Raw genomic sequence first — 23,608 nt, 5'->3', positions numbered from 1 at the left:
GGGCGAACAGCCTGGGCCGGGGACAGCCTGGGCCGGGGCGGCGGGAATGTCTCAGCTGGCGGCCGATAGAGCACCGCGCGTCCTTGGACCCAGGCTTCTCCGCCCCAGCTGCGCGCCACCCTTCCTGAAGCTGCCGAGGCCCACAGGCGAAATTGCCCGAAGTTGCCCGCCCCAGAGGAGCAGCGGTGGCACTGGTCTCCGGCTAGAACTCTAGGAGGCCGCGGTCAAGTCTCACTCTTTCTGCACGGATGGCAAACGTGGCCCATCGCGCAAGCCTGTGAGGCTAGAGAAGGAGGCGTCCCCGGAATTCGGAGACCTAATCCACCGCCTCGCCAGAGCAGGAGAAGCGGGGACCCTGTGTCGGGGTGGTTTTAGGAGTCCCCGAGCCGCCTCCCATCCTTCACTGTGCCAAGCTCCATTCTCCCCCGACACGCACACGCACACGCACGCACACCCACCTCCCCACCACTGCAGGGAGCAATTATTTTGGGGACAAGAACGTCGAGCCGCTGTGGCTGCGCGACCTGAAACTAATTTCGGAACTTCTCTGAGCCTTATTATTTCCGCCTTGCAAATTGGGGAGGGGCGGGCAAACCTCGCAGGTGCGCGAGTCCTCCTAAATCCCACTGTGTGCGGAACTCCCGGGCGGCCTCAGCTGTCCAAGGAGCCGCTGAAGCAGCACCATTCCCACTTGCAGAGGCGGGCGGCTGTCCCAAGTTCCCTGCACCCTTTCTTTAGACCGTCCCCCAATCCCGGCCTCTACTAGTCGTACAGCCTCCCAAGGAGAACTGAGAGAGCCTAACTCCCTCTCGGCCTGGAAGCCTCGCCCTCCTTGCCGACGTCTTCGTACAAGCCTGCCCGCCTCTGTACAGCCCTGAAGGCAGGGCATCGGGAGAACCGGCGCGACTGGTGGGTACCGGGGGCGAAGCTGCCTCTGGTCTCCTGGTCTGCATCTGTAAAATGGGCATGGCTTAGGAGCCGCTGGACCCGAGGCCCAGGAAGGCCAGCTGGAAAGGCGGCGAGGCGACGACCCCAGCTTGTCTAGACGCGCGCTGTTTCTCGTTCTCAATTCCCTCGGCCACCAACCTGGGCGCCCACACACCCGCCGGCCTCCCGAGACTCGCCAGGGCCTACGGCTGGGAGAAGATCGCTAAGCAGGCGACCCTTCGTGGCCTCCCGGACTACTCTAGATACCTCTCCTCTTAAGCTCAACCTCAACAGGGCTTGCGCCACCTGAATATGAACGCGCTAGGAGCGGAGACCCAGAGCCGTCTCTAAGCCCGGCGCCCTGAGACTCCCAGCAGAAAGGACCCCTAGAGGTTCTGCACATCGGGAGGAGGAGGTAGGGCGCTACACAAGCCTTGCCCTTCTTGGCAATCGATCCTACCCACTGGGGGCATCCACACTGCTCTGGCCACACACGTGTGGGCTCAGTCCTCTGACTCGAAGAAACCCCTCGCCTGTCTCTGGCTCGGCAAGCCTTGGCTGGGGCAAAGTGCTCAGAGACGGCGGCCCTGGGTGAAGGGCCTCAGAGAACACCAGGTCCTCAACCCCTTGCCTGTCTGGGTGCCCACCACCAGAGACCTTTTGTGCAAAGCGAGGGGCCTGAATGAAACAAAAAGACAACGTGGGTGTGTCCCCAAAGAGTTCTAAGAAACAAGAGGACCGCCCTCGCAATATAACACAAATTATTTAGAAAAGCAAAACAGTAGACCTTATTATGAAGCAATAGAATTCAATGGAGGGGAATTGAAAAGTGAGGCCAGGCCCCAAGGAAGGGGCTGCTTAGCCAGCAAAGAAGGAGTCTCTCGTCCTCAAAGGGCCAACCTTTTCCATCGGACTTTTTGGCAGAGAGAATGAAATCACTTCAGGAAAACACTCATGGAAAAGACCCGAATCCCCTAGTCACCCTGGTTCTTCCCTGTGGGTCTGAATACCCCCAGAGGCTCAGACTCTGGATTAGTCGGGCTTTGGGGTGAAGGTGAGGGTCGCAGAGCTGGGAGTTTGGAGGTGTGTTTCTTAGTCGCCCTCCCCTTCCTCCAGCCCAGCAAGTGCACACAATCCTTCAGCCCGCATATAACGAAGACTCCCAAATACCGAGCCCACAGGAAGGTACAGGGCCGGGAAATGGGTGAGCTGGGGCTGCGCCTGGGCCGCTCCTGGGCCCCCGGGACAGACATCCCCCGACAAAGTGCTTAGCCTTGGGGAGCGACTGGCAACTAGGCCTGGGGGAGGGAGTAAGGGAGAAGAAAAAGAAGGGAAAGGAGACAAAGTCGAAACACAGGCAAAGAGATTCTGGAAGCCGAGACAAAAAGAGAGAACGGTGGGGTGGCGGGGGAGAGAGAAGGGAGACAGAAGTCAGCCTGGGAGAGGCAGAGAGAGGATGTAACAAAGAAATGGATGCAGAGAAGTTAAAAACAATAGAGAAGGAACCTCGTAGAGAAGCGGAAAACCATGACAAAAGGAAAAAGATAAAGTAATAAAAAGACCAAGAGTAACAAGCTAAGATAATAGAGAATATCCTAGAGACATAAAAAAAGAGGCCAGGAAACATGAAACTTTTCTAAAAGAAATAATGATTAAAAACAAAAATTAAGGGGCAAGAGGAAAATTTTAGGGCCGCCCTGGGTGTATGTTTGTCGTTGTTAGAAGGGGCCACTTGCTCTTGATCTCGCAATTCCTAAACGTCCACCTTCCCGCGGCTGTAAACCTGGGAGGACACGGCCAAGCGGCGGCCGCCCGCAGGCTTTGGGTTTGGGTGTTCCGGGCGCCCCGCCCCCTCTGGTCCAGCGAAGCTAAGGAGGCTGCAGTGACGTCACATGACGTCACACCCCACCTGGGGTCTCGCACAAACCTGAGAGCTAGCCGGGATCCTGGGGTTGTGCTTTGCTCTTGCTCTCCAGGCGTTTGGACACCCTGGACATGCACCCGCTCTGCGCTCACAGTGCGCCTGGATACACAAGAGCCAGGTCCACGAGTCAGGCCCGCGGCCTCCGAGAGTGTGTCGTGTGTCGGAAGAGTCCGTGCTTTCCCCTGCCTTCTAGGGAATTAGATGCTATTCCGTATCCACCATCCGGAGAACGTGACCTGGCGACGGCCTAGATACCAGCCCAGGCCTGGCCTTCCCCTCCTCAGCTCTCCTCGGCGCTGGTCTTTGACCTCCAGTGCCTTCCCAAGGCCCTTCCCCGTCCGGCACCAACTGACCTGCACCGCGCATCCTCCGCGGGGCCGGGGGCTGGGGTTCGAGTTGACGCGAATATCGGAGAACCTCGGGGAAGTGGACGTGCCCCCGCACACCACCGCTCGGCTCCTACCGTGCAAGGCCGGGGGTCGCCGAGCATGATTGGAACGAAAACGAAATAAAAGCGGCGTTAAGTGAAATAGCTAACTTTTTTATTAAATAAAACGACTTAAATAAAAGGAACGGAAAAGGAGAGGAGTGATCCCAGGCTAAACCCGGGGTGCCCCGGCCCCTGGTGCTTCCCCCAACCGCCAGGTCGGCTGCCCCTCCTCCAGCGGCCCCTGCAGGGGAAGCAGGTGGCCGGTTTCTAAAGAAAAAAAGCCAAAACTTTTTATTATTTACACGTTTGGGCAAAAGTACAAAGTATAATACAGGCGCCCAGCCCGGGGGGTGCGGGCGGGGGGCGGAGAAACGTAAGGCGCTTTCTTTGTCAGCCCGGGACGGGGCGGGACGGGGCGCGGGGCGGGGGCTCGGATTGTGCAGCCGCGCGGAGCCCGGCCCAGCCCCCCTTCGTGGCCGGGGGGTGTGCGGCCGCGCCCTAGGGCCTCCTCGAGCTTGGCGGCCCCTTCCCCTCTCGGCCCCGGTTCCCCCCAGCCCGGCTGAGGGTCCAGGGCGTCCCGCCAAGTGGGGCGGCGATCAGTGGAGACGTAGAACGCTGGTGGCTCACACCAGCGAGGTGACGGCGGGGACCTTGGAACTATCCTCCTCCCAGGGTTGCAGATTCTGCAGAGCAAAGAGCGACGAGTTGTGCAGACAGAGCGGGTCGGGCTGGATGGAGTCGTTGAGGCTCTTTTGGAAGGCGTCGTGTTGCAGCTGCAGCATGAGCCGGCTCGCCTGCTGCCGCTCCGCCTCCCGCTCCTCCGCCGTCTGCCGCCTGCACCGGGGGAGGGAGAGGGACAGCACTGTCAAGCTCCCGGCACTGTGGGGCCACCGGCACGGCCCTGGCCCTCCTGGGAGCGGAGGCCAGCCAGGAACCTCGAGGCATAGAGCCCGTCTGCCTCCGGGCTCGATTTACTCCGCAGGCCCGCGTGTAGGGAGACTGGACTGGGGCCGTTTGTTTTGTTGTGCACCGCTGGGGCGCCTGGAGGGAACTCGCCCGCCACCCACCTGCACGCTCGGATATTGTGGCTTCGCCAACAATAAAGACTGTTTCTTTCTCGGGATAACGGGGGCAGGGCGTGTGAGTAACTGACTCGGCCCTGCTGGCAGCAGGGTCACTGGGATCCGCGAACGCACGAACTGGCTGTGCACGGCCAGCGCGGCGTCCCTGGGCGGGTCAGTCTGATCCAGTTCTCCCAGGCCCTGCTTGGAACCCCTTTCCTGGTGCCAGGGCTTCGCTGTTTACCGGTTGGATCGAAAAAAGAGTTTGGATAAAAATGGGACTGGAGTGGGGAGTCGAAGCAGGAGGGGGCCGCCAGCCCTCTGGGATAGTCGGAAATCCGAGAGGGAGAACTCGAATGGGAAAGGGAGGGGAGTGGACTAGAATGGGGGAGGCCCGGGTGTGTGTGTGTGTGGCGAGGGGCAGGTGAGGGGGACACGAGTGAGTGCCGGAACAAAACACAGAACGATTTGGAGGGACTCAGAGATGCAGATGGAGATGGAAGAGAAGCCAAGGCGTGGAAGAGACGGGAAAGCAACAGCTCGAAAGGCGGCCAGGAGGAGATAAAATCCGTTAGGGAGGGGGAGGCGCAGCCCCGGGGAGTTGGTAGGGGGTAGCGCGGGTAAGTGGGGAGAGCTAGGCTGCCGCGCGGGGCGGGGCAGGTGCAAGGTGGGCCGGGCCGGGCCTCTCTCACCGCCACTTGGTCCTCCGGTTTTGGAACCAGGTCTTGACCTGCGCGTCCGTCATTTTGAGGGACTTGGCGAGCGCCGCCCTCTCGGCCGAGGCCAGGTACTTCTGGCGATGGAAGCGCTTTTCCAGCTCGCAGATCTGCACCCGGGAAAAGGACGTCCGAGGCTTCTTGCGCTTGGGCGGCGTCCGGTTCTGGTAGGGGTGGCCGATGCGCCGTGTCACCGTGAAGGGCGTGAGCGCGGCCGCCGCTGCGGAGACACACGAGGCCCCCTGAAGCCCAGCCTGGCTCGGCCACCGTTAGGCCTCATGTAGACCGGTGGAGCCCGGTGGAACAGAGTACTCCTGTGTTTTGCTGGTCCCACGCGTCCCCAGCAGCACCAAACCAGTCGGGAGACTCCCCCGCCCCCTTCCTCCTTCCCCGGGACGCCGATTTATTTTCCCCGCAACTCTCGGATTCCCCTCCCCTCCAAGGCGGCCTGGGGCCCTGGACACTGAGGCCTCCGCCGCGCTTGGCCTCTGGAATCGTTTCCGGGAGTGGAGCGCATAGGGCGCGGCGCCTCTGGCCCCGAGAGGGCCGAGGCCTGGCGCCTGTTCACCCGTTCTGCTCACCTGTGAAGCGGTCTTTCACAAAGCGGCGGCTGCTCTCCATCCAGGGGAAATTGAGACCACCCAGGCTGGAGACCGTGGGTACGGAGGGCATGGCGGGCAGCGCGCTTGGCAGAGGCGGCGGCACGGCCCCGGGCAGCGGCCTGTGCGCTGGCACCCGGATCACGCCGGCGGGCGCTAGGCTCAGGTTGACACTGTAAGATCCCGCGTCCTCGAACGGAGCGCCGAGGCCGGCAAAAGAGGCGGGCAGAGACGGGTACGTGGCGCCCGGACGGCCCCCGGGGGGCCCTCCCAGGTAGCTGGCGCCGTCGGGGCCCCGAGGGGCAGGTGCGCTGTCCTGGTCCGGGCTATTGAGGATCTGGTCGATGCCGAAACTGATGGGCTCGTGCGGGTGCGGGGTCTGCGCGCTGGCGGGCGCCTCCATCCTGGGCGGGCGGAAGGGCTGGGCTGGGCTGGGCGGGGAGGCGGCTGGATCCCCGTTACCGCGCGGCCATGGAGCGCCCGGCGCCTCTCGTCGCACTGAAACTTTGCCAAGAGTGCGCGGGCCCGACAGGCTCTGTGTCATCTTTCTTGAACCGAACCTGGAGTTTCCGCTGCTAATTCCTCTCCCGCCGCAGCCATTGGCTGCGATCAACAAGCCTCTCTTCTCTCATTGGCTCCCGGCTTTCAATAAAGGCCTAATTCATGGAAATAGGAGCTTAGGGACTGTTCCAAGGTGACATCATTTTAACAAACGAACAATAGGTCAAATTTATTAGCCGGGATAATGGGCGGTGGATATTAGCGCCCGAACCGCAGCCTCCCAAACCCGAAATCTAACGAAGCTGCAATTAGCAGACGCTCCCCGCTCCTCCGGGCCAGGGCCGCTTCCTGGCTGCCGCCTGCAGCGGGCAGGGCGCTCCGCTAGTGAAATTGTTTTGCCGAGGGGGTTTTCGTTTTCTCCTAAATTTTTTCATCTGAGCAAAACCCAAACCAAATGAATCTTTCCAGTTACAATGGAGTTGCAACCCCGGAACGATCCTGCGACATCTGCGGAAGCCTCTCGGACTCGACCTCCGCGGGAGCAACGAAAGAGGCGCATCCCGGGGCGTAAGCTCCGCGCTCTCTGAGCGCGGGGTGAGAGGAGCACCGTAGCGTTCTCCCGCCACCGAGGACACCGACCCGTGTGGGGAGAATTCGCCCCAGCTGGGGCTTCGGCCGCGGCGTCGCGGCCACTTTGGAGACGCTCCCTGGCTCCGGCCAGGCGGACCGAGGCGTGACTTGCAGGTGCCCACGCGTGCGGGACGGGCTGGGCTAGGGACCCGACAGCAACCAGTGGGGAGCGGAGATCGGCCGCTCGAAATTCGTTGCAAGGTAGATGGGGCTGTGGTCGCGCGTGGCGACCCGTCCGAGGTTCGGCAGGTTTGGGGACCTCGGATTCCCGAGTGGCAAAGACGGGGGAGGCTCAAATTTAGAGCAAATAGCGGGATTCTTCAGGAAATGCGAGCAGCGAGCCCCACCCGGCTCCGGTCCAGCCGAATCGCGGGGACCACTCCCTGTTCTGTCGGTGCCCCTGGGGGCTGTGCCGCGGGCCAAGGGCACAGTGCACAGAATCGCTCGCGGAGCGGCGGACACCTTCAGCTTCAGCCTCGGGGAGACCTGGAGAGTTGTTACCTCCAGGCTATTTCTAAAATCGTTAGGGCAGACGCTGGGTCCCGCCCCTCTTGCCGGGCCTCTTCTTGGCGCTCTGGGTCTGCGGACAGTGGTGAGAGCTAGCATGTGCAGTTGGCTAGAGCATGTTCAAATTTGGGTCAGGTCACTTCCTAACTAAGTAACCTTGAGCAAGTGACTCCTTTTTTTTTTTTTGAAATGGGAAATAATGCGCGCATCGCCAGATGTTCGTGAGCCGTGAGCAAGATGTTGACGGAGTGCAGAGCCCGGGTGCTGGCCCAGAGTGGGCACTGGGCAGCCGCCACTTTGCTCCCAAACCTCCTCCCAGCGTGATGGTTGATATATTAGGGCCCTTGTTTATTTTGTTCATAGTTTTCTTTTATTCGCAGAGGTTCAGTATCTTGGAGAGAAAGATGAATTTGCCTACTGGTGGGGTCAGTTTCAGAAGACAGGGGCAGGACAGGAGGCTGTAGGTTGGGGATTCCTCATCTCTGCTCCTCAAAATCCAGGGGTGCGGGGGCGGTTTCAGCATTTGCCTGCAGTCCCCTGGCCTGGGTCTGGAGTTAGGTCATTAGCCCGATGTGTGACCTTGGGCAAGTTGCTGGCCTTTGCAGAATCTGTGTTGGGTGGAGACTGTAAGACCTGGAAACAGTGAGAGCAGGACGCCTGGGGGCTTGGCAAGGGCCCCTCACCCGCTTCCTGGGACAAGCACCCTCAGATAGGGTCTGTATCATTGCTCTGGCTCTGGGGGGTGGTGGGGCCTTGGGCTTCTAATTCAGGCACTGCTTACTGGCAGTCTGGGGGCTGTTGGGTCCCTCACTGCTCCTCTTGGAGCTTTATTTTCCTTATTTGTAAAGCAGAAAGGGCATTGGCTACCCCCAGAGTGGCTGTGAGGACTAAATGGGAGAACATCTATGGAACAGGCTGTGGAAAACTCTGGCGATTATATAATACCTTTCATGGCAAGCAACTGTCCTTGGGAACTCAGAGCGTGCCAGATGCCCGGTGGACCTTGTTTTTCACAGATTCCTGTGAGGTAGGGGGGCTATGGATCCCAGGTTTTGACTGGTGAGGGAACTGAGGCTCAGAGTTTGTGTGAGGGACCCACCTGGGGACTGCAGTTGGTCCCTCGCCAGCTCCATCTCCCTGCTGGCCTCCAGAGCCCTGCTCCTGCCACGTCTGTGCACCATTAAAACAGGGTAACAAGGCCCACCCCACAGAGGCCTGTGGCACAGAATTAGGGAGGTGAGGGTGGAGTGGCCAGCACTGCTCCCCAGGCACCTGATTAAGAGCTAGATTCCCTGTCCCTTCACCAGCTGGGGACTCGAAATCATCTTCATCTTCTGTGTGCCTGTTTCCTCATCTAGTAGAGAAACCATACCAACCCCGTGGCTGCAGCGAGCTGGTGGGGGCACAGGTCCTAATCACAGTGCCAGCGTCGGTCAGGGCTCTGTCTCAGTGATTGGGCCCCAGCTTCCTGAGGCCCCTTGTTCTCAGTCATCCAACCACAGGAACTTTGGGCCACTGATCACAAACCTCTCATTCCCAGGACAGAAGCTTCGATTAGATGGCTCAGGAAGGCCATTAAGTTGGGGAAGGCAGAGGTCTGGGCCAGTGGTTCTCGAAGTGAGTTTGTTAGACATCAGAAACTCTGGGGCAGGCCTCTGCAATCTGTGGTTAACAAACCCTCCAGGTGATTCTGATGTCTGCTCAAGTTTGGAAACCAGTGCCCAGAATATTGTCCATCTCATCCAAGTTTTCACATTTATTCTTTTGACAGATGGAAGTCTCGTGTAACTTGAAACTCTCACGTGAATCTGTACTGACATCCTCCACTTTTCATCCTGAGTTGCTCATTGAGCCTCCCCTTGATCACATTGCCAAAGCTTTGTCTATTTTATTGGTCTTAAAAAAAAAAATGCCCTTGATTTCATTATCCTCTATTTTGTGTCATCTCTCATGAGTGTTTTTTTTTCAAATTAATTTATTACTTTGAAGTGGGAATTTAATTTATGTTGCCATTTTTCTTTTTAAAAATAAATTCATCAAAATCTATGCATTTTCCTATCAGCAGTGTCTTGACCAAATATGTTGCGATATGATGCGCTAGACATGGTGGCGCGTGCTGTAATCCCAGAGACTGGGGAGACAGAGGCAGGAGGAGTTCAAAGCCAGCTTTAGCAATTTAGTGAGACCCTAAGCAACCTAGTGAGACCCTGTCTCAAAAGAAAAAAAGGCCAAGGGCGGGTGGCTGAGGGGACAGACTGAGAATGTAGCTCAGTGGTAGAGTACAGCTGGATTTAATTCCCAGTACCAGGAAAAAAAAAAAAAAGGTTTTCATATGTATTTGGTGTCTCCGATACTGTAATTTTTGCAGCCCTTTGTCCCTGCTATCAGTTGAACAATGAGAAGGACATACACTGAAGGAGAGAATGGAAATGCAAATTCCAAAAATTAAGGAAATAGGGGCAAGGACTGCTGGGGATGCAGAGGCTCCTAGGCCACAGCATGTCTGGTCTGGGGCTAGTCCCTTCAGGGAGTCCTGTAGGAGAGGGCAGGGCTTCTGGGATGAGAGGCAGGATGCTGGAATTTCCCACGGGTCTGTGAGCCAGGACACAGGAGGCCCGGGTTTCTCCAGGTTAACTCCAGCACTGACTTGTGTGTGAATTGGGATTCAATTGCCCTGTCTGTAAAATGGGGTAGAGATTGAATTATGGCTAAGTGCATTTGGGTCGTCTACCCTGTTTGAACGATTGACGAGAACACACCGGCATACCCGCCATATCTGGGAAGCCTAGGTGGGAGGCCTGTGGGCCTCCAGCTGTCCTCATGGAGGCTCTGAGGACACCTGCCCCAATCCATTCACCCACTCATTCATTCATTTAGTCACTCTCCAAATATTTATTTATGGAACACCTGCTGGAATGTCCTGGATCATGTCCCAACCTGGGGACTCTCCTGCTGATGGTGGGAGCAGTGCAGCTCGAGCCTCTCATCACAGTCTGTCCCAGCAGGAGGACTTGGGGGACAAAGTTTCTGAGGAGTTCTCAAGTGCACAACACTCTAATCGGGAGGGAAGAACAAGCCATCAGGTGCTGGGTGCTGCTTGGACTCCCAGTGCAGGTCACAGGCTTCAAGGATGATTGTCTTAGGGGAGTGAAGTGTTGGAGCTGGGATTTGAACCCTGGATTGTCTGGACTTCACGGCCCACTTCCCTTTGCCTCATTTCTACTCTGGAGTAGATAGTGAAGTTTCTAAGTCATGGGGCCAAGTGGAGAGGTGGGTAAAGGAGCCCAGGAGTGGGAGTGAGGGCTGGCCACCTGGAAGTCTGTCATCTCCCTGCTGGCTTGGGGGTTCCTTAGGGCAGAAGGGTGTTGGTGGCATTGGATTCCATGTCCTGGGGCTAGGTCCAGGGCCTGGCCCACTGGAGGGTCACCATTAAGAGTTTGGTGTTAAACTGGACAGCTCGTGGCCAGGGTGGAAGAGGTGGAAGGAGAAAGGGTCAGGTTTGGGTGGAGGAATTGGTGTGTGCTCATTTTGGCTTTTCTCATGGCTGGTGCCTTTGTACCTTCCTGCAAGACCCCAGCCAGACACCACCTCTCTGCCGGTCCTCCAAAGCCAAGCACCCCAAGTCCATCTCCACCATGGCCCTGGCTGCTACCAGTACCGAGCTTGCTGGGTGTCCTGCTCACTAGCTGAGGGCAGAGGCTGGGTCTCCTTCTCTGATTTATCTGTCTGGGTGACTGAATGAGTCCAGGTCCTGAATGACTTCCAGGTCCCTGGGCTGGCCTTGAGGGGGTCATGCCTGGCCCGGAGGCTGGCAGTGGCATGACTGGCCCACTGGTCGGAAGGCTGGGTCAGACCAAGGTGCAGGGCAGGAGGGGGAGTGAGGAGGGACCCCCTCCCACACGTGGGGCTGCTGGGGGTGCAGAGGACATTTGAGCAGCCACAGTTGGTGCAGTGTGCTGAGGACTAGGCAGTCCCCGTGGACAGTGGACAAACACTTGTGTGGCTTTCCGGGGACCTCCAACTTGACTTGATCTCCCACGGTTCCTTCCCCCACCCATCAGCCATTTTCCCCATTTTGTGCTATACGACTCTCCTTCCTTCCTGACAGATTTCTCTACTAAATTTGACTTCGTTTCAACACTTTTGTTGGGCAAATTACATTAAGATGGATGTTGCAGGTACCCTTTATGGTTTATTTATTGTGATACTGTTTGTATCTCACGCTTATAAATAACTTATGTTATAGCTTTTGTTTGTGGAAATGTAACTTACATATTTTATTACGCTTTCTGTAAACCTCAAAAAGAATCTTGTCAAGGAAGCGCTCTTATCAGCAATCCAAACTACGGGACGTAAAAACCGACACTAACATTATTTTTTAATATGCCAAGGAGGCAGGTTACTCTTGCTGTAGTTGGAAAGGTTTGCTGTCATCGTAAACTTGCACCTCAATAAAACATTAAGAAGTCTCAGGAACGATTTTATAAAGTTCAGGGAGGAGGATGAATCGGTGGCAGAACCCACAGATACAACACAAAGGGCCCAGGCACTGGACAGGCCTCTCTGAATGCTTGTCTCATCAGGAGCCAGGTCCCAGCAGTTCCATGTCGACACCCAACTCTCCCATTCTGACAAACTCTCCCAGTTTTGAAGGACCTGGCTCAAGGGATTAGAGTAGAAAAGAAACACGAATTTGTTTTGTTTCGGGTACCAGGGATTGAACTCAGGGGCACCCAACCACTGAGCCACATCCCCAGCCCTATTTTGCTTAGCACCTTGCTTTTGCTGAGGCTGGCTTTGAACTTGCAATCCTCCTGGCTCAGTCTTTTGAGCTGCTGGGATCACAGGCATGAGCCTTGGCGTCCTACTGAGGTCCTGACTTTGAATCCTGCCTTGTCCATTTTTTCTAATCATTGTGATCTTCAGTTGGTCTTTTATTCATCCTCTTCTAAGATGGGGATGATAATCCTTGACATTCTTATTGGGAAGCATTAAATGAGATAGAAACATGTGGCTAGGGGCCCCACCACCCTAGCTTCATGGTGTACCTAAGCAGTCAGGGCCAGGGTAAGGAGGTCCAGGGGGCCAAGAGGACTCTTTGGGCCACTCGGGTCATTATGCAGTACAGGGACCCTATGTTCCTGTCTCGTCTTAGAAGGTCTGGATGGCCCTGCACCGCAACACAGAGAGCATCGCCAGGTGCTGAAGTCAGCGTGGGAGGAGGCAACGGGCCAGGCTGAGAGCCCTTCTGGAGCACAGGCCTGACCTGGAGCCCATGCTGTTCCAACAGCACATCTGCTTTTCCCTAGCACCCTTTCAGAGGTGGCCGCGTCACTATGGGCATGTGGGCTCTGTGGTTGGCTGGTGGGGTTGTGAGCAGTTCTCCTGGGGGCTGAGTACGAGACGTCAGTCACCTTGGTGCTGATCAGACGAGGTCGCTCCCACATGGGTCTGTAGGTCTCTGCCCAGGAGTCCCTTCTGTCCCCAACCAAGGCAGACTCTCCAGGCTTGGGGGGGCACAGACCCAGACCAGCTTCCTGTGGGCTGTGTCCACCCACTACTGCCCCACTTCCTTTTCCTCCATTAGGATCAGAATGGAATTTGGCCCTCCGTGGAAAATGAACCTTCCTTCCCAGTTTGAAGGGAGAAACCTGTGGTTCAAACTCCACCCGTGTAGCCAGGGCCTGATGGGAGCCATGGCAGACGGCTCTGAACAGGTTTCCAGGGACCCCAGCCTGCCTTTGTGAGCCCTCCCCTGGGCCTGGCTGAACCCAGTGACCAGGTGAAGGCCTCCAGTGAAGGGAGATGGCAGGCTGGGCGCATCCCTGGAGGATCTGGCTCCTGCCAGCAGGCCGGAGAGCGGGAGGCATGGCTGATAACCCTCACGTGGCCCCCAAGAGAACCGGAGCCAGGGAACCAGCCACTGATTCCTGACTTGCAGGAACTGTGAGGCAATAAAAATTATTTTAAAACACTAAGTTCTTGAGTAATTTGTTATTTAACAACAGAAATTTTGAAAAGCAAATGGAAATGGGCCTAAATATGAAGTGGGTTCGTTCACCGTTGGAAGAGGCCAGGGATTCCTTTGGGGTGAGGCAGATCTGGGTTCAGGTTCTGCTTGTGTGACTTCTATAACCCACAAACGATCTCTGAGCCTCAGTTTCCATGTCTGCACAATGGGGCCAAAGCTGCCACCTTTATAGGCTGTGACAAGGACTAAGGGAGACGCATCAAGGGCTCCCCAAGTGTGTCCCCTTGCTGTGCACGCTGCCCATGTGTGCTCCGCAAGCCACTGCTCCAAGCTCAGAACCATGACCAGGCCCTGCTGATGTCAGTGGTGGAAGCGGCCTCCCCAAGGCCAAGTAGAAAGCCCTCCTCACCTGCCATGGAACCCCCAGGACCCAGCAGTGTGGTAAAGAGAAGCGAGTGCACATTATCATTTTCTTGTGAACATTTTAATGGAAACAATATAGTGCTTTTGGATCCCAGACATTTGTAAAGAAAACAGTGCTGAATGGGATGAGGCTTCTAGGATGCATCTTTGTGGGACTAGTGCAGTTACAAGCCTCAAAGAAACAGGAATCCTTGTCAACTTCTCTTGACCGCTGAGGTTTAGAGAGTCCAGAATTCGCCTTCTCAAGGAAAACAGAGTAAGGCCCGGGCTTCCTTATCCATCAAACACTGGAAGGAATCCCACCAGTAACAGTTTTCCGACTTCCTCCACAGGGAAGACGAACACTTTGAGCTAAACGTGGACGACTCTGCTTTCATATGACAGGCCTGTTGCAAAGCTCAACTACCAAGAAGGGTTGAGACACACTAGTCTGAGAAATGAGATTACAACAGGAGCCTGTGGATGACTGCTTGCTCAACAGTAAGGCCGACCTTTCATGTCTTATCAGAAACAAAGGGCACCGTATTTATTATAAGCCTGAACCACGGACAGAGCAGTGAGACACAAACACCATCTGACAGTGGCGAGCTCAAATTAATAGCCTGGTTGCGCAGCGGCAGGCTGAACAGGCCCTCTGCACCTCTGGGCTGGACTGAGTCGCAGTCCCCCAGCAGTGCGGGTCTGTGTGAAGGGATGGGAACAGGTGTGCCCTGCAAAACCTCAACTGTAGCACCTAGAACTGTTTTGGGCAGCCCAAGAAAGTAGAGCTGCTCCAAATATTATATTTGAGTTCCTTGAGCTTCTCTTAAAAACTAAACGGAGCCAGAAGGCCAGGTGCTGCTGGACTGGAACTTCTTCCCAGGCCTACTAGACTCCTCCTGAAGAGCCCCCTGCAGCCTGCAGTCGCACAGCTTAACTCTAGACTCAACCACTCAGATGCGTGCCAGTGACAGCAGGCGTTGTTTGTGAGTCGTTTAATTGTGTTAGTGTCTCTCAGCTCTATTGGAGGCTGCAGGGGGCAGAGCCTGCAGCTCCCGGGGGAAGGCTCCTTCCAAATGCCCACAGCCCAGAGTCCCCAAAGCGGCTTCTTGTAGACACAAAGCAAATACTAATTTCACTGGTTCAAGTGGCATTTGTCTCAATGTAGGATCGGCACTGAAGTCTGCATCACCAACACGCTGACGGCCTTGACTGTAGAACCACCGCTGAGTGCAAGGCTAGGCAAACCTGGGTTATTAGGCTCTTTGGTTAAATATCGCTCTATGCCCTTTCAGAGCACTGTGAGGGCGGAGAACGCTCTCGGCAGAAAGACTGAACGTGTTTTGCTTTGTCAGAGCAAAGACCGAATTTACACTGTGTGTGTACTGTTATAAATTTGTGTAATTAGGCGAGACTTATAAAAAGGTAGGGAGTCTGTCATTTGTTTTGAAAACCAGATCCCCCTGGGCCAGCCAGCGCTGCTGTCCTGGTAGACTGCTTGGCATCCGGCAGGACTTGGGTCAGCTCATCATGTCCAGGCTGCATGGTTCTGTGTGGCCATCGCAGCGCAGGGCCTCTGCCACATCTCTTCTGAAGACAGAGAGGTTCTGGGTGAACCTGCAGAGAGAAGCAGCAGTCAGAAGGAGGCTCCCTGTGCTGTTGGCTCCGCCCAGCCACCCCCTGCCATCGCTGCTCCACCAGCAGCACCTACCCCTGATCCTGCTGGAAAACAAGGGCTGTCGCCAGACCCACTGACGGCTGGGCGGCGTGCGTGTCTGTGGTCCTACTATTCAAAACATTTGTTAAAAACCCAACTTCACAGAGCGGCAGAGAATATAAAGAAAGGGACGAAAGTTTAGGTGCCAGGAGCTAGACGGAGCTTACACAAGAATGCACGTAATCACAAGTCTCTCCACAGGTAGGTGAGTACCCCCAGTTTACAGAAGGGAAACTGAAAGCGGTGGTTGAAAAAGAGGGGGCCCTGGGTTGACTGCCTGGGTTCAAACCCAGGCTCCCCCTCCGCGAGCTGGGGGACCCTGGGTGAATGCCTGATGTCTCCTCTTGGTGCTCAGTATGAGAGCTACTTGGAGGGACTGTAGAGCTGAGGATTTAGCGAGCTGGCTGAGGCAATGTCCCCAAGACCCCAACACAGCGGCAGGTCTGAGGAAAACTCCCTGCAAAGGCCTGTTCTCCTGAACCCAAGGGCTGCCCAATGCCACTCCAGAGCAGCTCAGGGCTGCTCCAAGTTCCTGGTCCAGGCGAAGGAGCCTCCCCAGAGGCACCCAGGCTCTCCTCTTTTCATCAGCTCTCCCAGTGCAGCGCAAGGCCGGGGGACAGGTCACACGTCCCACCTGACCTGGCCCTGTGTTACTGAGGCCAGGCTGGTGGCCACAGTGCACTGCTGGCGGATGACTAAGGACAGGCACTCTAAGGCCACAATCATGAAGGTGGCGCAGGCAGCTTTCCCCTGAACACACTCTCTTCCCCTCTCAAGGGCTGCTGTCCATGTCTTCCACCAGAGGGCCAGCCCCAGGACCACCTGGTGCTGACAGGCACCCCCCAGTCTGCACGCAGCAGCCCAGTCAAGGTTTGTGAACTAAACGAATGAACGAATAGGCACGTGCAGCCTCGGCGGTGGGTTCAGCTCCTCCTATTTAGATCTCACTGGAAGGACAGGCAGAGGAGGGAACCTACAACTGCCGTAGGTCACCTGCCCATGTTCCACCGTTACTACATCCTGCCACTTAAGCCCCAGAGTCGATGGTCATGGGCCCCATTTTATTGGCCTTTGCCACATGGCCTACAGGGGCAGGGATCACATTTAACTGGGGTCTGCGGTCTGGCCTCGGGGCCTGTGCTTGTTCCAGCCCTAGGAAGCCTCCCCTCATCCTCCTGGCAGCTTTGAGCTCTCCTGTTCAACTTTCCAATTATAGTTATTTTTCGTCTCTCTCCTGTTGGGTTAGAAACTAAAGTCAAGGGCTGTTTTCATTCATCTCTGCATCTTTGTGTGATTCCCGGCACTTTGTTTGGAAGAAAGCAAACAGCAGTCACGTGCTCTGAAGGGAACTGAGCTGGCTCAGGGTCACCAGGTGTAACAGAAAACCCATGTCAACATGCGTGTTAAGTTAAGCACAGTGTCATGATTCTCAACAAGCCTGTCAACGGCCTCTCTGAGATGCCCTGCTGGGCAGTGCTCACCTGTCTCTGTTCTTGATGGACAGGTTCTGCTCCACTCCTTCCATCAAGTTCCTGAAGCACTGGGCAAGGACTTCCTGCTTGGGGAGAGGCTGGCTGTTTATCAGACTTGCTCGAAGTTCACTGAAATGCTGTGGAAGACAGAAGCACGTCAGGGCTGTCACCCTGAGCTGTGTGGGAGGGCCAGGACCACTCGGATCCTTTCGGCCTGCTAAGCTCAAGAGTTTTCGTCTGGGTCTATATTAAAATCTAACCCTGAGAGCAAACCTTGGCACAGACACATTCCCAGGTGGGGATAGCACTGTCCCTGCTCACAAAAATCTCTGTCTCTTGCTGGGGGGCTGGGGATGTGACTCAGTGGCAGAGTGTCTGCCTGGCTTAGGAGGTCCTGGTCAATTCCCATCACCACAAAACAACGACAAACTCTGCTGGCCTCATTTTTCCATTGTCGCTGCTCAGGCTGAGCCCTTGACCGCTCTGGGGAGACTGACCCAGTCTTCCCCAGCTCATCTCCAGGCATCACAGAGGGGCTGAGAGGAAGGGCCCAGGCTGAGAGGAAGACCTTAGCCACAAGCACTTTGGGTGACCTGGGTGACTGAAGGAAGGGCCAAGGGTCTCCCCTCAGGCCTTACTGTCCTCTGGCTACAGAGAATCACTGCTCCAACGCCTTGGGGCTGTGTTCCAAGTCTCTGTGCTTGTGCATTAGAATGGGTGTGCTCGGCTGAGGCAGGGGATTGGAGGCTTTGCTGAGCTCTAGGAGAGACTACTGGCACTAAGGAAAACAATCTGTCTAACCCTCTTACAAATATCTACCCAGCCCCTTCTTCTCTGTCCCGGGTCTGTGGGCTTTTATACAAACAGCTCGGAGGCCGAGCACAGCTCCTGATCATTGCAAAGGGCGTAATTTCAGCACAAAGACCACGTTTTGCCAGGCATGTGTTCACCCTCCCAAGCCCAAGCAGCATGGTATTTAATTTCCATCATACATTAAAACAGCTCACATCAGAAACACACATAATTAATATGTAGTCAGACTAATACTTAAATACTATATATCAGAGGCATCACACTCAAACCACAATGCCTTCCTGAACAAGATCGGGAATGCACAAAACTACTTATTTTTCCCTCTTATAATGATGCAGTGACTCACACCAAATAGAAAATTATTAGTTTTTCATCCCAAACCATGAAATATTGCCTCCATCAGTAAAGTATAATATTGTGATGTCATAAGCTTTTTCTAAACACTGAATTTGCCCTTATTCCCTCTCAATCATTTTAAAAGAACTGCTCTCTTTTATAGAGCTTGGATTTAAATCACAATAACACTGAGGGAAGATGAATGACAGTGCTATTGAATGTGGCTAAAATTGGCTGCTTCAGCACAGGTGAATGATGGGACAGCTCTGCTCTTTTTGATATATTTTCTTCTTCTATTAGTTTCCTTCCAAGGCTGGGATTTTAGTTTGAATTTTAATGTATGCGGCTGCCTCTAATCTCCTGCTCCTTTCCCCAGTACTGTCTTATTGTATGGACAATTCATTCTCCCAAGCAGTAATGTACTGTTCCCACTGACTGCGGGGAGCAGGCGGGTTCAGGAGGAAACTGGAGTGGCAGGAGGTGGCCCAGGGAGACTGTGCGCTTCAGAGCTTCAGACTGCGTTCCCTGACCAAGGGCGCAGGCTCTATGAACACATCTCTGCTGCCACCACCCAGGGCACTGGGATCCTAGGTTTAAAAGAGGGCCCAGGCCCAGGAGGCAAAGGGGCTAATGCTCAGATTTCCCCTGGGATGAGAGAGGGAAGGGGAGGTGACCCGAAGCACTGCTGAGCAAACCATCCACCTCACTCACAGGGTGCCTCTGTTCAACTGAAGACCCAAGGCCTCTGGGGAAGGCCCTCCTGGGGGCAGAGGCCTTGCTATGAGCTGTCAAGGTCCTAGCACACTCAGATGGCTCTGCTCCTTCCTGCCCTTACTGTCACAGCTAAGTCTGGAGGATGGCTTTCCTCTCCTCCCAGGGACTACCCCCAACCCCCATGGACCACACTCACCTTCTCATTGAGCAGGATAAGCCCCAGGAGAGGCCTGGATACCGACCACTGGTTCCGACAGTCTTCAAAGACAATGGTGTTCATGAGGACAGACATCATCTACAAGACAGAGTCCCACAGAGATTGGCCCAGAGGCCCCCTGAACCCCAGGCCTTTAATGAACTCCATCTTGCTAGAGCCAGGAGGCTCTTCCTGGCCAGACAGCTTTGACTCCAGGTGCCTAGGAGGCTGCCTGTAGGAACTCTTGGCAAAACCCCTGCCTGTGAGCAAGTCTCCACCACCAAAAGCTTACTGAGAGTCTTCTGGGAGGGCAGAAATCAGGCCACGGAGCCAAGAGGGTCAGTCTCTGCTTCTCAACCCTGATACACAGGCCTAACTCACCTCTCATTTCACCTAACAGGTCATGTTATGGAGAGGTGATATTTTTCCATAGCCCTTCTCGGGGACAGAAGAATGGGACACATTCCATCTGACCTTGGAATATTATGTTTCCTGATGACTCAGCCTGCTAACGCTTCTTAACCCTTCTTCCTTTGGGGTTCTCCACTCTCCATTTTCTCCTACACACACACACACACACACACACTTTCTTCTATGCAAAGTCTGAGAGACACATGGGGAGGTGGAGAGAAGAATGGTGTCTCCACAACCCCTGCACCCAAGGGGGCGACCCCTCATGGGGAAGGCTGCCCAGATAGACAACAGGAACCAGGCGGGGCAAAGTGCTGTGGCCCGCCGAGGGAGGCTGCCTCTGTCCTTGAGAAGTCAGGGGCCTCCAGGGTGGAGGCAGCCTTTAAGGAGGTCATCAACAATGTGTCTAAGCAGAGAAAGAAGTAGAAAGCAGGAGCGCTGGACTGAGCACAATGGCTTCTGTGATGGCGAGGGATTCATGTGCCGGGAGGAGGAGAGGCAAGCAGAAGTGAGACCCGGGGTCAGGCTGGAAGACCATGTAGAGGAGCTGAACTTCACCCAGATCTGTGGGTAAGAGACGTCCCCTTGCAGATGTGCAAAACATGCTCTTAGAGGTGACCCTGCAGAGAAGCCCAGGGAGGCTGCTGGGATAGTCCGGGCATCACGTAGAGCTGACCACAGTCCTTGCTTCTCCAGCTCTGTCTCCCCTGGGCCCTTCTGCTCCCACAGCTCTAGATCTCTTTTTCCCAAAGGGGTAGGGAAAGTGGCAATTAGGTGGAAAGGCAACCACATCTGGGCTTTGGTCACTTGGCTTCCTTTGAAACACTGGCTTCTGACTTCTGGAACTTTCTGCAATTCGATCTTCTCTGTGATCTTGTGTCTCAGCATTGTTAACTCTGAAGAGGGAAGCAGTGATCCAGCAAAAGGAGGCTGAGGATCAAGAGGCAGTTGGGATAAGATGTAACACGAGGAGTGAGCAGCACTGTCCATAGCCCAGGAGTGTCTCTGAAGCCCTCGGCGGCGCCAGCCACAACACACCACCACTGTCGTTAGGCGGGCTGCACGTGCCGCTGCCACTCCAGACTGCTGTGTGTCCAGTCTCCTGGAGAGAGGCTGGGGCCCGAGCCCGCACGCCCATCAGGATTTGCAGATGCCACGTTTCCGTGCACAGCTAACAACCACCCAGTCACAGAACCACAAATTAAATTGACAAGCAAAACTAACAGATCCATGGAGACAGTCTAAAATATTATGGGCTTCACAATCTGAAGGCAGAATGGATATTTTAATGGAGAAGATTAAAGTTGGAGGCACCAAATTCCTCCAGTAACTGACAAAGCATCCTGAAGCGATGTGCCAATTACTTTATATGGGCCTCCCGTGGATTCATTTGTCTGAATGCATGTATTTATGTCTGTAATAAGTAAGGGGATGTTTGAATAAAATACTTTTCTAAAAATAAAGTTGGCTAAAATGGATGATTTTTCCCCTTTTTTTTTTACTTTTCTGGAAATATGTAAAGTAGCAAGCAATCTATGTGAATGGCACTGACATGGCAGCCCTTTCCAGAATTATTTTTCTAATAATTCTCAAGTCAAGTTATGGGGGAAAACTCCTTTGGAATCTGGGTTCTCTGATTTCCCCCCACATGGAAGAACTCTGCATGTGGAAGGGCCCTCTGAGGTGCTGTGCAGTCCCCATGGGAGGCCTCTGTGGCTAAGGACATGACAGAGGGGACACGGAATGGAGAGCTCTCTGGGCAACTCCGCACCTGCCCACCCCACCCCAGGCCTCTCAATCTCAAGCACAGGAAGGGCCATGAGAGCTGGAGTGACATCTCCCAACTTCTGCAGGTATGGCTGGGATGGTGGGATGGCCACTTCAGGTCTGCCCAGCCCTGGCAACATTTCCTGGGGCCTCCGTCCAAACCGCACGCCTTACCCGCTGCTGTTATCCTAGGCAGCAGCTTCGCCAAAGCGCGGGCACCAGTGAGGGAAGGGGAGCTGTGTGGCTTGGTCTGCTCAAGAAAACCATTCTGTGCACACCTGGGGAGCCTCTTTATCCTCCTCCTTTGTCCTCAGGGGCTTTGGCAGGAGTCTGCAGGAAACTTCTCCATGAACAGAGACCAACATGATGTGGCATGCATGGCTTTGCATCAGTCAGAATTCAGCCCAAGTATGGCTCTGCTATGTTGCATGTGACACGTGGCATTGGGAGAGTTTCTGAGTTTTTATATCCTTACATATAAAACAAGGACTCTGATAACATCTTTGAAGGCTGCTCTGAGCACTGACTTCCTTTCTATCTAGTCAGCATTTTTCAATGAGCCTGTCACAGAGTAGGCATTCTACATGATGCTCCCTTACTACAACTGTAGCTACCCCTCCGGCCTCGTCCACTGGGATCTGTGGCTCCTGTCTTGGTTAGGGGTAGATCCACGGGATTTCGGCCTCCTCACAATGAGCCAGCCTCACTGTGAACTGCAGGCAACAGTATAGAAAGCATCCCTATTTGCCTATGTAACAGTGTGGATTCTGAATGACAGTGACTCTCTTCTTTAAACCTGTAATCATCTACAAAGCAATGTTCTGTATACACCTGCTCCACCCCCAACTCCTCTCTGGCTCGACCCTAGTGAGCCAGAAGGCAGGGGCAAAAGCCACTGGGTGGACTTCCCGGCCCGAACCCACCAGGCCACACTTTGTCCACAGCAAGAATGACGAAATGTTCTCCCTTCCAATGTGTCCTGCTCCCTCTCCTGCTGAGACAGAATAAGCGAAGCTGTGCTTTGAACAAGCTGTGAAGTTGGCTTTACTGCCACAGCATGTACTTTCCTCAGGAAGGCGAGGCTCATGGGGCCTAGGGAAGGATGGCTGCGGAGAAGTGAGAAGAGGCAGGGGGAGCAGAAGAGAACAGAGAAGGTGGCCTCGAGCACATGCTGGGGGATGGCTGCCCAGGGGCAGAGACCAGTGGCTGGGACACCAGGACTTTCTCACCGCGTCCCTAGTGCCTAATCTGTCATCTGGCACACATCAGAGGCTTAAGAATAGCTAGCTACTAAATGAAATGGTGAATACATAAAGGGACAAATGAAAGATTGAGAAAGGACGAACGACTTATCAAGCTAAGGCATGAACAGCTAAAGAGCCGGCCTGGGCACTGCGGAAGATGGAGACGCTCTGGCCTCCATCTAGGATTGGAACTGGAAACGGTGAAATGTCTGAACAGGTACGCTGCTCATTTCTGAGACTTTGTGTGCAGAGCCTGAAAACTCTTCTGAGCCATGTCGTCCCTAGAGCAAGCAGCTCCCAGGGAAAGAGTTTCTGTTGGGGCTTTCAGGTCACCAAGGCCAAAAGCTGAGTATGGCCACCTTCTCTAAGGACAAGAACTTCCGTAAGAGTCAGCTGTGCCTGAAGAGTTTTTGACCCTCTACTGATCATGAAAGCTGTCATCTGTGGAGTCTGAGCACTGACTTCCTTTCTATCTAGTCAGGATTTGTGGGGTGTTGGGCGCTGTTGCTAGTCCTTCACTCACCCTGGGAAGGAAGCACCATCTCCCCCTTCACAGACAAGGGTCCGAAGGCTCCTACAGGAGTAGCTTGCTCAAGCAGCTGCAGCTACCAGAACGTGGGTCCCTCACACTCGTCCGCTGCCTGCCACCTCAGTGGTGATGGGGGTAATGATGGTGTGGGATGAAGGCTCCCTCCTGGACACGGTTACTCTTCCACTTTCACGGACATGTGGCCAGGTGGACCTCCTCTACATAGCCACTGCGCCACCTGCCAATGAGCCAGGCAGCCGCTGCAATTCCTGCGATTAGAATCCAGGGCCATGACTGCTGGAGAGCTCTCAGCAGACCTTCCTGCCTCCCACCTAAAGCTGTTACAAATTTGGTTAACATATTTTCAGACTCTCCAGGTGAAGAGCAGCAGACTTAAATTAATAGACTGTCTCTGGAAAATGGTTCATTGAACATCTTTATAAAAATAATGATTTCCCTCCCACCAATGGTACCACATACGCAGCAATTCAACACCACAGTAAACATCAGTAAGTTAAGCTAATTTCTTCTGAGCTATACACTCCCTATAAAGTGAACACTGCCCATTATTAATTTTCAAGCTGAATAATGTGACTAAATATATTCCGTAAAGTTGGAAAAAATAGGTGAGACAATCACAACTCCTCTTTTCTGCTTTCCATCTGTACCATACAGACAACACTGAGCCTGAAGGGGCAACGTCAACACGGTCCTACAGGGGATGAGTCTCAGTGTGCGACG

General features: G+C 54.6%; 2 protein-coding genes across 2 annotated transcripts in view; both read right to left on the bottom strand.

Moving 5' to 3' along the window:
• Positions 1-3,904: 3,904 nt before the first annotated feature.
• Tlx3 (T cell leukemia homeobox 3) lies at positions 3,905-6,060 on the bottom strand. The gene is made up of 3 exons (XM_026401338.2): positions 5,640-6,060; positions 5,035-5,278; positions 3,905-4,115 (listed from the first exon to the last, which is right to left on the bottom strand). The coding sequence occupies exons 1-3, from the start codon at positions 6,058-6,060 to the stop codon at positions 3,905-3,907; spliced, it is 876 nt and encodes a 291-aa protein (XP_026257123.1).
• Positions 6,061-13,799: 7,739 nt separating this feature from the next.
• Positions 13,800-23,608, bottom strand: part of Ranbp17 (RAN binding protein 17) — a 285,855-nt gene continuing 276,046 nt past the window's right edge. Inside the window, exons 26-28 of the mRNA XM_026401323.2 lie at positions 18,917-19,015; positions 16,867-16,994; positions 13,800-15,285 (exon numbers count right to left, since the gene is read on the bottom strand). Coding sequence (XP_026257108.2) covers positions 15,189-15,285; positions 16,867-16,994; positions 18,917-19,015 — 324 coding nt within the window. The 3' untranslated portion in view covers positions 13,800-15,188. The remainder of the gene's footprint in view (positions 15,286-16,866; positions 16,995-18,916; positions 19,016-23,608) is intronic.

The sequence above is a fragment of the Urocitellus parryii genome, chromosome 1 (genome assembly GCF_045843805.1).
Source record: "Urocitellus parryii isolate mUroPar1 chromosome 1, mUroPar1.hap1, whole genome shotgun sequence".
In the NCBI taxonomy this organism is placed as follows: Eukaryota; Metazoa; Chordata; class Mammalia; order Rodentia; family Sciuridae; genus Urocitellus; species Urocitellus parryii.
Note: the sequence above shows the minus strand (reverse complement) of the source record. Positions and strands in the feature narration are given on the sequence as shown.

Excerpts from the sequence above, each read along its gene's own strand:
- Tlx3 (XM_026401338.2), bottom strand. The coding sequence starts at position 6,060 with ATGGAGGCGCCCGCCAGCGCGCAGACCCCGCACCCGCACGAGCCCATC. Across the intron at positions 5,279-5,639 it reads TGTGAAAGACCGCTTCACAG|CGGCGGCCGCGCTCACGCCC; the intron begins GTGAGCAGAACG and ends GTGTCTCCGCAG. Across the intron at positions 4,116-5,034 it reads AACCGGAGGACCAAGTGGCG|GCGGCAGACGGCGGAGGAGC; the intron begins GTGAGAGAGGCC and ends CCCCCGGTGCAG.